Below are 14855 nucleotides of genomic sequence, written 5' to 3' on the forward strand. Positions count from 1 at the left end.
TCTTTTTCTATTACTGACACCTGGAGCCAGCAACAATTTCTAAAGCAAATCTCGAACCTAATTCCTAAGGTCACATACCTGTCGCATAAAAAGAAAATGCATAAATGCATATATAGTTGAAATCTCCAATAGGGCAGGCATTAATATGAAAAGGTTGACTTTCCAGCTGGGACATCATCCACAGCGTCATCTTCCTTTAGTTTAGGAAGTAGATCAAGGGGCCCACCCGGTCATCATGGAGAAAACTACCACTCTTTCAATTGGTGTCTAACCATTTTCTTCTCACTAGGGCCGGGGTTGGTCTTTCTAATCAATCAGAAAATGAACCGGTGTGAAGATCTTGAAAGCAAGAGTGAGTTTGCCTTCGTGGAAAAGAGCCTCTTCGTTGCAAGCGAATATTATCCAACCTGCAGTCAGCTATGATATACTTAAATCTTTTCACCTCCCTCTTCGATCGATCTGGAAGACGTTCCCTTAGCAGTTGACATCTCAACAGAGTCCTTCGGTCGAGTTGGAAAACAACCTTTGAGACCTACGAGCTCCTAAATCAAAGAAAGAAATAGATAGACTTAGACGAGGGCATCTTAAACCCCTTTCCCTACGGTCGAGTTAGCCCATGACCTCAAGATCAAGAAGAGCCAGCCATACATAGAAGACAAGGGAAGACCTTGCTCGACCAAATGAACGTAGCAGCAGGGATATTTAGAGATGGGAGCATGAGCGAATGAAAGGAATCCAAGTGGTGATTCATGTCTTCGAATGTCCCGGGTTCTATATCATCATAATAGGTGTGGATGGGCTGATCAGAGTAGTTATTTCTCGCTTGATGTCCCAAAGAGCCTATAGAAGGTGAGCCCCAGTAGTGTTTAGAATACTGAAATAGATCTCGGTGGGCTTGGGAACTCAATAGAAATAGCTCTTTATGAAATATCTAGGTCGTTAGGTCTAGGTATGGTTCTACCTGCATGCCATAGATTATGAGTCAAGGTTGTTCTGGGTACATTTTTCTAAGTATCCTATAAGGAGAATGTTGTGGGTTTGGGGGAACGGGAGAAAAAAACCTCATTTTTCTAATCGGACAAAAGAGTGGAAATCCCTGCTGCAGCAGGAGGAAGCAATTGATCGCATTCTCAGTCTCTCTTCCCGAAAGACATTCTTTTTTGAAACTAAACCCCTCCGGCCCGTGAAAATTAGAGAACTCTAGATTCATTAGTACCAGTTTTAAGGGACTGCTAAGAGGTATGCCAACTCGTTGGATGAGTAGTTCTTCCCATTCCAATCGAGTATGTCCACCACCATAAATGCCAGAATTGGGTCGATGACCTGATTCTGGCAGATGTAAAGATGGCTAGAGAGGACACGGGAAAGGTAGCAAGGACTGAAGCAGCCACACCAGCATCTATCTGAGAAAGCAGTAATAGAGCACGCAACGAAAAAGGCAAGAGGAGCGTCCAGTCGAATCAGTTTCTTATTTTTCTGAAATTGACTTGGCCGGTTGTTGCTCCAACACTTGGGTATTAGCAGCCGTTTTCAGCTGTTGTTCCCCTCCCAAGAGCGGGTTCAGTTTACCGAGTTGTCCGAGCTCGAGTCAGGATACTATACTGCCTTTGAAAAGCAACATGTCACGTGGAAAACTGAAAGTAAAATGTTACCAAAAAAAAGAAAAAAGTCATTCTTTTTAAAACAGACTAAAAAGGAAAGAAGGTCATTCTTTTTTAAACGGAGGAAGTAATAAAAAAAGGTAACAGAGCATTTATTTTAATCAGTTTTGAAAGTGAGGGCTCGTTACCATTTCAGGTGATGTCGCCGATAGTGTTGGCTTACTTCGTTGTTGGGTGTTGATTCGCTTTGGTTTGTGGTCAGATCTGATTCGCTACTTTGAGCTCATCGGTTCGCCGTAGTTCGTGGCTTCTTGTTGTTGGTATGTTGGAGAAGAAGAGGGAAAGAAATGAGTTGTTTGGTTGTTGTTTGTTGTGGTTTCACCGGAGCGAAGTGGGGATGAAGGATTGTTTGATGGTTGTTTCAGTGTGGTTCTCTAGCGGTGGATGGTGGTGGCAGTTTGAGATAAATAGGAGAGAAGGATTAGGGTTTTACCCAATTTAGAAATTAGTCCTTTCAAACATAATGATCCACCACCCCCTTATTTTGAGACCAAGTAAAGGATTATATAGATAATTTAAAACTACCTTTTCTATAAAAATCATGTGCCTAAAATTATGGACTAATTAATAAAATATCTGTTATGGAATCCTTTATTTGTATTTCAATACATTTCTAGAATGTGCTGAAAATATTAAAACTAAAGCAAGTGAATATGACGTTAAAGCATGAACATTAGACAAAATAAAAAAAATAATCTTTGGCTAGGAAGCACGCATGTCAACCAACACATGTGTGCTTCTAGCCTCTTATACATAGTATACTAAATATGTGATTTGTACTTAGCACAGACCCAATAATATTATTTATCTTATCTTAATTTATGTGATACAAATAAGAAGTGTCAGTCAAATTTTGATGTGTTTTTAAATATCTTAAATTTTTAATAATGTGATTTATTATACTTTTATGGGATTTTCACATAATGTGCAACTCTCCATGTCTCAACTTATGTGTCATTGACAAAATTTTGGACTCAACCATTTATTTATCTTTTAAAGAAATTCAGCTATAAATTATTGTAATTAGAATATTTTTTTATGTAATTTTCATATAATATATGGTGCTCCCTTTGTACTTTTATGTTCTTTATGTTATTCTTAAATAATAGTACATGTTTCTTCGTCTGTCCCATCCATGTGGAATCAATAAAAATTTTAGATTCAACCAAATTTTTTACATGTTTTTAAAACATTTAAATTATTAATTGTTGCTATTTAAAATATTTTATGCAATTTTTAAATACGTAAAAGACAATATACCACAAACAATTTAAAACAAATAAATTCCACAAAAATTACTTAACTACTCTTAAAGTACCAAAGCAGGAATGTTAATTTGCTGTCTGCTATGGTACTTGAAACTGTCTTTGTGATGACAAGCAATCATGACGATGAAAGAGAGAGGTGAAGTACCTCACATGTCTCTTATTTTCAAATGATACATGTTATTTTCTCTATCCCATTTTATATTTATATGATATCGATAAAATTTCTTAGTCGATCAATGTTAACCTTCTTATGTAAACAACAGTCATCAGAATATATATACAATCATACATATACAGTATAGGTTTGCCTTGACCATTATCATGATTACACCAAGAACCGTTTTGCTTACAAAATGCAAGTCTTTATGCAAATAACACAAAATTCAATCCTCAAGAATCTAATCTACCAAGTAGAAAAAAATCAACAGATAATTACCACACAAGCTGAATGAACAACTTGAAAATTACAAACAAGGGGCGAGGGATCGTATGTATAAATACAAATACTTATGCTGGATTCTGGAGATTTCAAGCTTCTATGAATCTAGGAGTTGCATCTCATTCTTACAAATACCCCTCTATTAACTATAGTGTTTTAACTTCTGCACACTTACCCCTTAAATCGGACAACGATGCATGAGATATCATCTTTACTTTCTCTAGTTAACGCTTCGATGGCTAATTGCTTGGATGCCTTCTGTGGGTCCTTAACCTTCTTCGCGATGTCAACTGCCTCTTGATTAGACATTACCTGAAGAATCACCAATTATCAATTAAAGAAAGAAGAGAGCAAGTGCACACTGTGCAATAATGGAAAGACAGCAACTGAATGTTGGAGCAAAGGGCACCTTCCATAGGCCATCACTTGCAAGGATGAGAAGATCTGTGTCTCCATCAACATCGATGGTTCTTACATCAGGATCAGAGCGCAGGTGTGATTTCAGGTTCTTGTCTCCAAAAGCGCGAGATACAGCTAGTTGACCATTCACTCTAGCAACATCTCCTGAGATAATATGCATTTTAATAGGCATGTATAAACAAACTCCAAATACAGTAATATTACGAGGCACTTCACGCCTAGATCACATCTGCATAGTCTGGCACCCTGAGGACAGCAGCGTAAATTCTAAATCTACATAAGAATAGGTTTATTTGGTGCAAGAAGACCCTCAAATTCTTGCATGGAAAAAGATTCTTCTATATAACTTTTTCCCCATCAAATTTAATTTTTTGTCTAAATAAATGAAGGTTGGTTCCATGGTGAGGTACGAATAGCCAACAACAGATCTAACAGAGGCACCTTATACATAAAATGTTGGACCGCCAATCAACAAAAATCTAAAGAGTGTCTATATAATTGTTAACTCAGAGATTAATAAAAATATCATGAACTAGCACATCTTAACAGCATGTTGTTAATAAGGCTGTCAACTCCTACTAAATTAAGAATGACATGAAAACATGTGCTTGTGAGGATTTGATGCAAAAAAATCATTTTATCCTGGTTAAACTCATAAAACAATCACATCAATAATTAACACAACAGTGTTCCAAGTTCCCCAATACTACTAGTTCCTACTGCTTCTAGACACTGCAAGTGGAGTCCATCCAACAAGATAACTTGACCTAACTAGGAGTTTCATCAATGGGCTCGTAACCGTAGTATCAGTTGTAAGCGAACCAAGCTTGTTATAAACAACAATCCAAATTTGTTAAGCCCAAAATCAATCACATTGTGGATCAAACAGATGGTAACAACACATAAATCCTAGCTTTTCAAAAATAGAGAGAACTGAGAAGGCACCGAAGAGGTGTGCCTTTTCTCTAGGCTAGCTGCAAAGGGGGGAGGGGGGGGGTCTTGATGACTGAGAACTTGAGGAAGAGGAAGATTGCATATCAGTTGATTTTTCATGTTTACACCATGAGATAGCGTCTGGCTTGTGGGAAGAAATTATGAGATGGTTTGGACTTCAGTTGTGATGTCAAACACTGTAAAAGAAACAATGGTTAGTTGGATATATAGAAGAAGAAAGAGAAGATGCACGACACAGGATGTTGCTCCGCTAGCACTTATGTGGACCATATGGAAAGAGAGGAATAGGAGAGTTTTTGATGGGGTAGAGAAGGACTACACAATTAAGGCATGTCCTCTTATCCTTTATTGCTTTTGGTGCACTCGTGAGGTTCCTGTATGTATAGAAGATTGGGCATTGTTTGTAGGAAACCACATCTCTTTGTAAGGCTTTTTATTTTTGGTATACTACTTGTCTATGGATGTTTTTTGTCCATGATGTATAAGTTTTTTAGTTTTTTGAAATTAAACAAAAAATGCTTGCTTGTCCACAATTTGAGATCAGAAAAAGCTCTACTTACAACAAAAATTTCGAGTTGGTTATATGAATCCTCATTGGTCATGTTGCTTTATTTAAACTCATATCAGACCAACATTAAACAAAATAAGTTCTAAAAGTTCTCTACATTTTCTAACTATATATAAATCTCTGGCAGCTAAAGGACTCCTAAAATTATAGGACCAAACAAGTAAATGATTAAAGCATAACCCCAACTAAAAATCCTTACAAGTTCTACAAAGTTAAACACTTCTCTTTTCCATAAGATACAATTACACCAAGTAAATACAACAATAAAGATGTATTAGACTCTTTGTCCACTGCCCCCAGAGATGTGGAACAAATCATCACATCATATAGTCAGGTGAAAGAAGTTGAACTAAATCTCACAAGATCTATTAGAATCAGAACATATAATATACTGAATAACGGGTCACTTACCAACAGACAATAAAATAGTGCCTTTTCCATTGTAGATGATAATGGAAGAAGGGAATATGATGTAAGATGAGAAAATGATGGAATGAACAAAATGTGGTACTTAAATTATTATGTCACTTATTTAAATGGTCATCCAATTAATGGGGGAAAAAAGCAATATTATTAGGTGAAAGAAAATACTCATCAAGTAAATATTATTCACTTGGCACACAGATATTTAAGAAACAAAGGAAGACTTTGCAAGAGTTCGTAAGTTGGATGACCATTAGAGAAATACGAAAGTTTAATGGGTGACATGGATGCCACATCATCTTTCCGGCACCGGAAGATGATTTTTCTGGATGAAATGAATTCCTATGAAGGTCGGTTAAGTTGAAGGAATTCGAAAGTGACTTGGATGACCATTTAAGTAATTAACTCGCAATTGTTCATGTCTTCCGTTCTCAATTTGGTTAGAAGATAAACTAAACAGAGGAGAAACTAATAACAGAACTACTACATAAATAGTAATAAGCCATCGCATGTGGATAAGCACCTGGCATTTTTGTGACAAAGCCACCTTTGTTCTCAATGCTTCCCCGCTCTGTGTGTGGTTCATGATCAATGCTCATTTGTATCGCCTTCCCCCTCTTTGAAAGCACTGCTCTGGAATCTCCAACATTTGCTATCCATAACTTTCGCCCATTTATAAGTATTGCAGTCACTGCAGTCGACCCTCCTTGTCCTAGATCAGGAGTATGTGAGAGAATAGCCTGATCTGTTCTCTCATAAGCTTGTAAGATTGAGTTCAGAGGGTCGGTCCAAAATTCCTCCTGGGAAATTCAAATCTACATGGTAAGAGTAACTAAAAGCAACACCACCCCCATCCCAAAATAACTACATGCAGATGAAAAAGAAACAAAATTGTCCAAGATTAGGTACATCATGCATTTGATATTAAATGGACTTCCCAAGATTGGTTAATGTATGTGCATTAGGATTTGGCACTCCAAGACAATTGTTATATCCTTTCAAAAGATCAGAAGCTTGCTATGGACATTATTTGGACTTGGTAATTGGGTCTTATACCCGTATAGCTGATTCAATCAACACCTCTTCTATCACAGTCGGTGATCTCTAAAAAGTATTAGAGCGTCTCTTTTTAGAGACTAACGGAACACCCATTTGGAATGACAAGTCTGACCCAATGCTCAGCTAAAGCACCAGTAGCATTGCATGACCAAACCAACATCTGCCAGGTTACAAAGAGGAGGATGGAAGAGCATGACAATCTTTCCCAAAGATATGATTCAATAAAATGGAGGCCGGGTAAATATTTTTTTCCATCAAATAAAGGCTCGATAGAAGAAACAGAAAACCCAAGAATCTGTCATAAGCAGTTAAATGTGCTGTGATTGGTCCAAAGGGTGGCGGGTCACAGACAGATTTCTTGGTTATCTAAAAAAAAAAAAACAGTTAAATGTGCTGAGAAATTTTCCAAATCCACAAATCACCTCCTTTAAGATATTGGAGAACAAATGCTTCTGTAAATAGGTAGCCACATCGTCTCCTGAATGCCCATCATAAATAGCAAAAAGTCCTAGTTCCCCTTTGCGCAACTGCATGAATTTAGCAACATGATAATCCTCCATTGGATGATTTGCTTTCCCCTTAACCAGGGTGAACCCATACTTGGCAGGCCCTTGATGGCTTCTGCCTTTGCCACCTGATGACCGTCCTCCTGCAAGCTAATGGATAAAAGAAACTTTAACTGAGGTTGATATATATCTATACAAAGTACTGGTCAGTGCCAGAAACCAAGAACTGAGACCAAAATAACAAAAAAGATAAAGTTTTATAGAAAAACAGATATCCTATTGATATTAAGTCAACAATTTCAAAAACCATGCATTCAAATTCCAAGAAAGAACCAACAGAATCTAATATAAGATACACTATGTATGAAACATCAGCAGCATCTCTGCAAGGAAGGGAATGTAAAGGATAATAAACAATACAATCTTGAATAAAAATGATATCCTCCCTCCGCCATTTTGTATGATTATCGTTTTGAGACTAATTTCAATTTACCCAATAGTTTTGAGAACTTATTTAGACTAAAGACTACATTATTAACTTTAATTATAATAAAGGTTATTTTACAAGTTGTTCATTAGAAAATTTAAACCAGACTAAAATCATATGATTTACCTCAAAAAGACGGGTTCTGTCCTATAAATTTAGAAACAGTGAGCAGGATGCCACTCTTATCTTCATTAGAAATGTCAGGGATTCATTGTAGATCAATATATACTGACACACAATTTCATGGAGTGAGTGTTGTTAACAAAATATATATGCAAGCAGGAGCCAATCAGGGTTAAAGCTAGAAATTTTAGAGGTTAGGTCAGGAGGCAATGAAGAAGGGAAAACCACCTGCTTAAGATCTAAAGTTTTAAAGGAAATATATGTCAAAGTTGGGCGAACCAACATCTGCTTGATCCTAACATGGCTTGGTTCCCACAGCAAACATCTTAAGGTAGAAAACAATTTGAAAGAGAACAACCTTAAACCAAATTACTCCATCCTATAATTCTCGGGATCCGGAATCATTACAACAAAGTAATCCATTATAGCAACAATGTATAGCAGGAGATCACCCTAGACTATAGAAACCAAATGAAAGCAGTAGCTTTCGCCGAGTACAAATATTGATTGCATCAAATAATCATCATTGCTACTGTCCCCATTCTAAGGTAAAAACAAATATAATCCTTGATAAATCTTGTTTTCTCTTATTTTTGATAACCTTGGTGCCCGGACCAGTTCATGTGCACCTCAACCACCTCCCACCAACAATAGGTATCAGTTAACTCTGTCCAACAACGCTAGAACAAATTGGGGAAAAATCATCTAGTGTTTTAGTCTCTGGTAGGATTTGAGCTTGAAACCTCGTGATGTTCAACCCACTTAATTGACCACTAGCACCGCACCCTTGGGTGCAAGCTTCGATAATGATCTTTGATAAATCTTGTTATTCCTCAAAGACAAAACAATCAACCCACATAATTAAGCTAAGCCATAAAAAAAAATCAAAATTTACTAGTCAAATCATAAAAAAAACATCATGAAAAGATGTCAACAACAGGATCATTGAAAAGTAGGCATGAAAGTGAACAGGAGAAGAAATAGTGATTAAGGGCTGACCTGAGAATTGGCAGAACTGAAGCAGCATAAGTTATCCATAAAAAGTAAGTACTCCTCTAGTAATTAACATCAATTTTAGATAATCCTTAAATCCCTAAAACTGACAACCTGCCTGTACCAAAAGCATCAAACAGAGAATCTTGATCATCATCAAAACAATCAATTTTACAAATTCATCAAAAAAAAAAAAAGGTATTTGAGAAGAATCGACTTACAGTATTACCAAAGTGTTCAATGATATGAGGATAAATATGGGTATGCCTACCAGTTGACTTTTCTGTTGATTAAATAGACAAAGTGTTTATAAAAGTTTCTATGGAGGTTGTGTTTTCGTCGTTGAAGAACAAGGTCTTCGATTCCCTTGGGTTTGGGTATGGCTTTCCCAAATTTGACTTTGTCTTCTATCTCTATTGTTTTTTTCCCGGTTTCCATCCGAATCTATATTAGAGCTTTGATTAAATTCAAATTGTGCACTATACAGTTCATTTGGAAATGATGTTCCCAATAAATTTTTCTCCCTACTCAAGCTTGAATCAAACCTCAACTGAATGAAATAGTCTCACCACTACACCATAGTAAAATTTGGAATTAGTAATGGGTAGGTTTATAAATTATATTAATTAATTAAATTATAATGAATAGTTGAGCGGTCTCGTATTTAAAAAATATATTTAAATAGTTTATATTTAAAACTGTTAAATAAGTGGTCAATATTGAACCCAAAGGTGGATAACAAGGGTATTTTGAAGTCAATAGATGGATAAAGGGTAATTTTGTATCATTTCTAATATTTCGAGGATATTTTAAACCCTTTTCCGTTGCTGTTTTAATGTAATGTAATGTAATATTACATCCGCTAGCAACACACTACTTGTCATATACGCTTTTCATTTGGTCCTACGTACTTCAACCATCATGATTATTTTTTAAAATTTTTATTTAAGAACACCTAAAACTTTTTTTTTTGTTTTACTTTTTTTTTAGTTTCACTATATTTTTCTCTTTCAAACTTTATTCTATATTTTTAAACATAAAAATGACTCCATTTAAATTATAGGGGAAAAGTACATCAAACAACCATATATTATTTACAAAAATTGTAATCAAACACAAATCTAACTATAAAAAAATAAAAATATATTTATAATAGTATGTAATAGCTCGTATATGAGGTTTAATTTATGACAGTATGTGACTATCGTTTTGAGACATTACCCTTTTAGAGTAAATTTGATTGTATATTTCAAGCAAATTAGAGTTAAGTCTAAATTATATTTAGAAAAAATACATTCAAATACTAAAATATTATTTGTAAAAAATTTGATCAAACACAACTTCTAACTTCATTTTCAAAATTTCAAAGAAAATTAAAAATAGTTGTTTTTCATGACCAAATTCCCATTTCATTCTTTTAATTCATACGTATAATTAATTCTTTATAATCATCTGATTTTCGTAATCCACTATATCAACTAATTCAGCATGCGCTATCGTCATGTGATTGGGGATTTAAATTTAAGTTTTTATTTGAAATCAACATTAAGACATTTGAATTAAATTTCAAATCTCCTAAAATTAGGATTTCAATTTTAAATTTGTGATTTTATTATTTAAAAATAAATAAAATTTGACCCATAAGTTTATATTTTGTAGAAAAATATATAATTTTTAATTTTACAAAAAAAAAAAGACTCATGCTCGATGTGAAGAAATTATTTATTTCATATGAGAAAATTATATTAAAAAATAACTAATTATTATGATTTTTGATTTATTGAATTAGTGAATCTTGTAAAATTCTATATATTTAAAATTTTATAATAGCATGTACTTGCAAGCAGGGGTGGACCCACGTGGTATCCAGGGGTTCACCCGAACCCCCTAGGCAAAAAATTACACGATATATATAAGGTAAATTTTCTATATTTTTGTAGATATATATATTTTGAACCCCCTCAATAACAAAGAGAAACTGATGGCGTAGTGGCAAGTACCCTTGAAATTAAGTTGTACGTCACTAGTTTGAATCCCTGTGAAAGCGTTTAATTTTATTTTTTTCAGTTTCAATTTATTTTAGTTTTTTTTTTATAATTTTCAGTTCTTTTTTTCAAGTTTTGTTTAGTTTTTTTTTTACTTTAAAAAATGTGCTAGAAGTTTGGTTTTAAACTCAAAAGAATTGAAGATTTCCATTTCTAACGGCTTATTTACACATTTATACTTTTATTTTTCGAACCCCCTGAACAAAAATCTTGGATCCGCCACTGCTTGCAAGCATTTATTTATAAAATGAATATGGAGATATGTAATTTATTAATGTCATGTCTTAAGATATTTTAATAACTTATTTAAGAATTATAAGTTTCTCATTTGGAAAGATGGCACAAGAGTTAGATAAATTTTGATAATTTTCACAGTTTATGAAATTTTCATGTTTATGATAAAAAGTATAACTTTTGAATTCTAAATTGCATATCCAAATAAATTTCAACCAAACGGGCCCTTAATTTCGTTTTAATTCCAAGGGACAAATTCAAAATCTTCTAGTTAACCATAGACTACTCCCATATTATAACAAAACAAGTGATTATGAGATTGTTTGATAACAATTACAATTAAAATAAATGGAGAGGTCATTTTGTAGCATTTTAACTAATAATGATATTGAGTTGAGCTAAAAATGATTTTGATGATTAACAATTAACATTGAAGAACAAGGTTCCTTTAATTATATGTTGTCGATAGTTGCAATAAATTCTTAATTTTTGAGCAATTTTTTTATGGAAGGATAGACTTCATGGGCTAGAACCTAGAAGCATTGTATTAGGAGGAAATTACACGGTTAAGCAAACTTATACTACCTAATTACTCATCATAGTTATAGTTTGCTATAATTACCACTCACGACTAACATTATACATTAATTACGCGGGTTGACTTCGAGTTTGTATAATTAGTCATGTTTGTATATGTATAATTCGTCAGAATATACAAATATATATGTATAATATACAATTATCTAACCTATGTCACGCCCCGTTTTTCGCAAAACGGGTTTTGATGCACGACCTAACAACTCTTTTGGGCTTTTGGAGGATTGAAGAGTCGCCACCTAACGAATTAAGGTGCGTTAGGGCACCTATCTAACCTAGCTAAATCTAACTAAGGTCAACGAACCAGAGATCAGGGTAAGGGTTCAAATTACCTCAAGGGGAAGGTGTTAGTCATCCCTAGAGGTCCACAAATGTGGGTCCCATGCAATTTGTGTGGAGGTTACAAGTAGCAATTAAGGTCACTTCATTTATTGATTATTTATTAAACATGATTACTAGGTGATAACTAATATTAAACAATTAAAATCAATTTAATTAATTAAGCATGCGAAAACTAGGTGATAACAATATTAAGCAATTAAAATCAATTTAATTATTTATTTAATTAATAAAGCATGCGAAAACTAGGTGATAACAATATTAAGCATTTAAATGCACTTTAATTATTTTAGTTAATTAGATAGGCATGCGAGACTAAATGATAACATAATAAATAAATATTACACAATAAATAAAGAGATGAGCGAGAGGATAGAAATTTGCACAATTAGATAGAATAAACACTTTTTATTCTTATTAAGCTACCCCAAATAATTATAACAAGTAAAGGGAGAAAAGGAAAGGGGGACTTTGAAGGACTTTAGGATCAGCACTCGACTTTTCTTTATTTCGGTCGGTTTCTTGTAGGGACAGACAAAACCAAAGTTTGTCATTTAGACCGAATCGATGTCATCATCTCCATAGGCCTAAACTACCCCTACCCCACCACCGCATGCTTTTCGTCTCTAAAAGGTGTCTAGCGTCCCCACGTAAGGTCCAAGAGGCATTGAACTGCTATTAGGGTGAATTTAGACAAAATAAAAATATAATAGTCCCTCCTAGACACCAAGTCAAACAATTTGGACAAGCATTTAGCACGCAGGGTCTCATATTGGCCTCTAGATTTTAATTTAAACATGCTAGCAAACACACATAAAGTGAAAGGTTTCATGCTTAGGTGTGTGAACATACAAACATACACATCAAGACAACAAAATGAGTTAAGCAAGTTAGATTATTGACGGACAGCTCTAAAAGCATGCAGATAATTGTTTAACTAATTTAGTGATAGCAACAAATTATTACAGACGGCAGATTTTAAAGGGGAAAATTAATGACATAATAAATTTATTTGTGAACTGATTTTAGAAGGTGGCACAAAAGTTATCACATATCCAAGAAATATTTTAGTAGCAGTAGCAGTCGAATTGTTTATTTTAAATTGCAGTCAATTTATTAAATGTAGAAATTAATTAATAGCTTTATTTTAAATGGCCAAGCAACATGCAAATAGTGATAATTAGTTGATTAAAAGTGGCAAGAAAATTATACCTAATGCAGAAACTAAAATTATTTCAGGCAGAAATTTATTAGTATAACAAATTTAAAGTGACAGATTATACAGAGAATAGCATGTTAATGCAGCAGAAACTTAGACTATTATGTGAAATTTGTTTTAAGTAGCGGTCAGTGTACAAATGCAAAAAATTACCTCAGACAGATTTTATTTCAGATTTAAATTCAGATGATTTATTATGCTGGTTCTCTTAAATATGCAGAAAGCAGTCATATAAGTTTATTTTATTTAGTTATGACATGTTGAGAATAGTTAGTTAATTTCATTTTAAATATCACAAATGAATGTAGCACAGAAATGATTAATAATGGGCAAAACGCTACTTACAGATTCATCTTGCATGCTGAAAATTATTTAATAGCTCCTATGAACATGGTTTCTAGATGATTAATATAATAACAAATATAAACTTAAATGATGCTACAATTTATTAGATCCGATTAACATATCAATCTAATTAATCAAGTCCTATAGGCATGATCTCTAAGTGAGCATGCTGAAATTATTATCGGAACTATAGACATAGTTTCTATATAAAGATGTAATAATATTCAAAACCTATAGGCATGATTTTCTAAACCCTGAATAATATGTCAGATAAATCTTATGATCAAGATTTCTAAATAGAACATGCTGAAAAAATACAATAAGATTCAGGAAAACCTATAGGCATAAATTTCTAGTTGTCTGAATTTATTCACATAAAGCAACTGTTGAAATCAAAAAAATGAATGAACTAATTAATTTAACGTGCTAAAAAGTTATTAGACACATAAAACTAAGATCTGTATCAACTACAATTATCAATCTCTTATTAATTCCCGTTAATTAATTAAGAGACTACCAATTGCTATCCCGCAACATACTTAAAGACTGTTCACTACAAATTTGACGATTTAAAACTAAGTACACAAATAAATAGTTGATTTTAAGTTAGATTATTTAAGGGATTCCGATATGCTGCACGTTCCAATGATTTTAGCATTAGACAGATTATCTATGACAATCACACATAAATTAAAAAAAAAAACAGTTAGCACGTATATCCCCCTCCCCTTAGACGATCCCCCCAAATCATTTCACATATATATAGGAAAGTTAGAGTTTACAGTTAATTACAAAAACCAAATAAAACCAACATTTAATATAAAGACCTAAGTCAAAAAGAAATCAAAATAAGCTTCGCCCAAAAAATATGCCGATCCAGGCGAACTCTTCATGTGTCTTGAACTTTAGTTCGAAATCCTGCTAAACCATAAAAGAATATGCAAGCAATACATAATAATAAGAATAATTATTCATATACATGCAACACCGGCACATATAATTAATACAAATTGATTCAAAGAGCAAACAAACTACATTGAGAACAAGTAGCAAAAAAAATCGAGTATTACATCATATGGGAGACAAAGAAAACTAACATGAATGCCTTCTTTATTTATTGGGTATCATAGAGTAATACGATATTAAGAAACACATTGATGCAAGATCGAAATAAA

At 33.6% G+C, this 14855-nt stretch overlaps 1 protein-coding gene across 3 annotated transcripts in view; it reads right to left on the bottom strand.

Annotated features, from left to right (window-relative positions):
• LOC125837375 (probable protein phosphatase 2C 10) overlaps positions 1–14855 on the bottom strand; it is a 1808044-nt gene that overhangs the window by 1045117 nt on the left and 748072 nt on the right. The window contains exons 1-6 of one of the 3 annotated variants that reach the window (XM_049516509.1): positions 9123–9287; positions 8908–9019; positions 7215–7448; positions 6257–6533; positions 3778–3932; positions 3538–3680 (exon numbers count right to left, since the gene is read on the bottom strand). In XM_049516509.1, the coding sequence (XP_049372466.1) occupies positions 3540–3680; positions 3778–3932; positions 6257–6533; positions 7215–7448; positions 8908–8946 (846 nt within the window). In that variant the 5' untranslated portion in view covers positions 8947–9019; positions 9123–9287 and the 3' untranslated portion in view covers positions 3538–3539. Of the gene's footprint in view, positions 1–3221; positions 3681–3777; positions 3933–6256; positions 6534–7214; positions 7449–8907; positions 9020–9122; positions 9288–14855 lie in introns of those variants that run through there. The other 2 variants (XM_049516510.1, XM_049516511.1) reach the window with 2 other exon arrangements.

The sequence above is a fragment of the Solanum verrucosum genome, unplaced genomic scaffold, assembly GCF_900185275.1.
Source record: "Solanum verrucosum unplaced genomic scaffold, falcon-dt-bn FXZP01000147.1, whole genome shotgun sequence".
Lineage (NCBI taxonomy): Eukaryota > Viridiplantae > Streptophyta > Magnoliopsida > Solanales > Solanaceae > Solanum > Solanum verrucosum.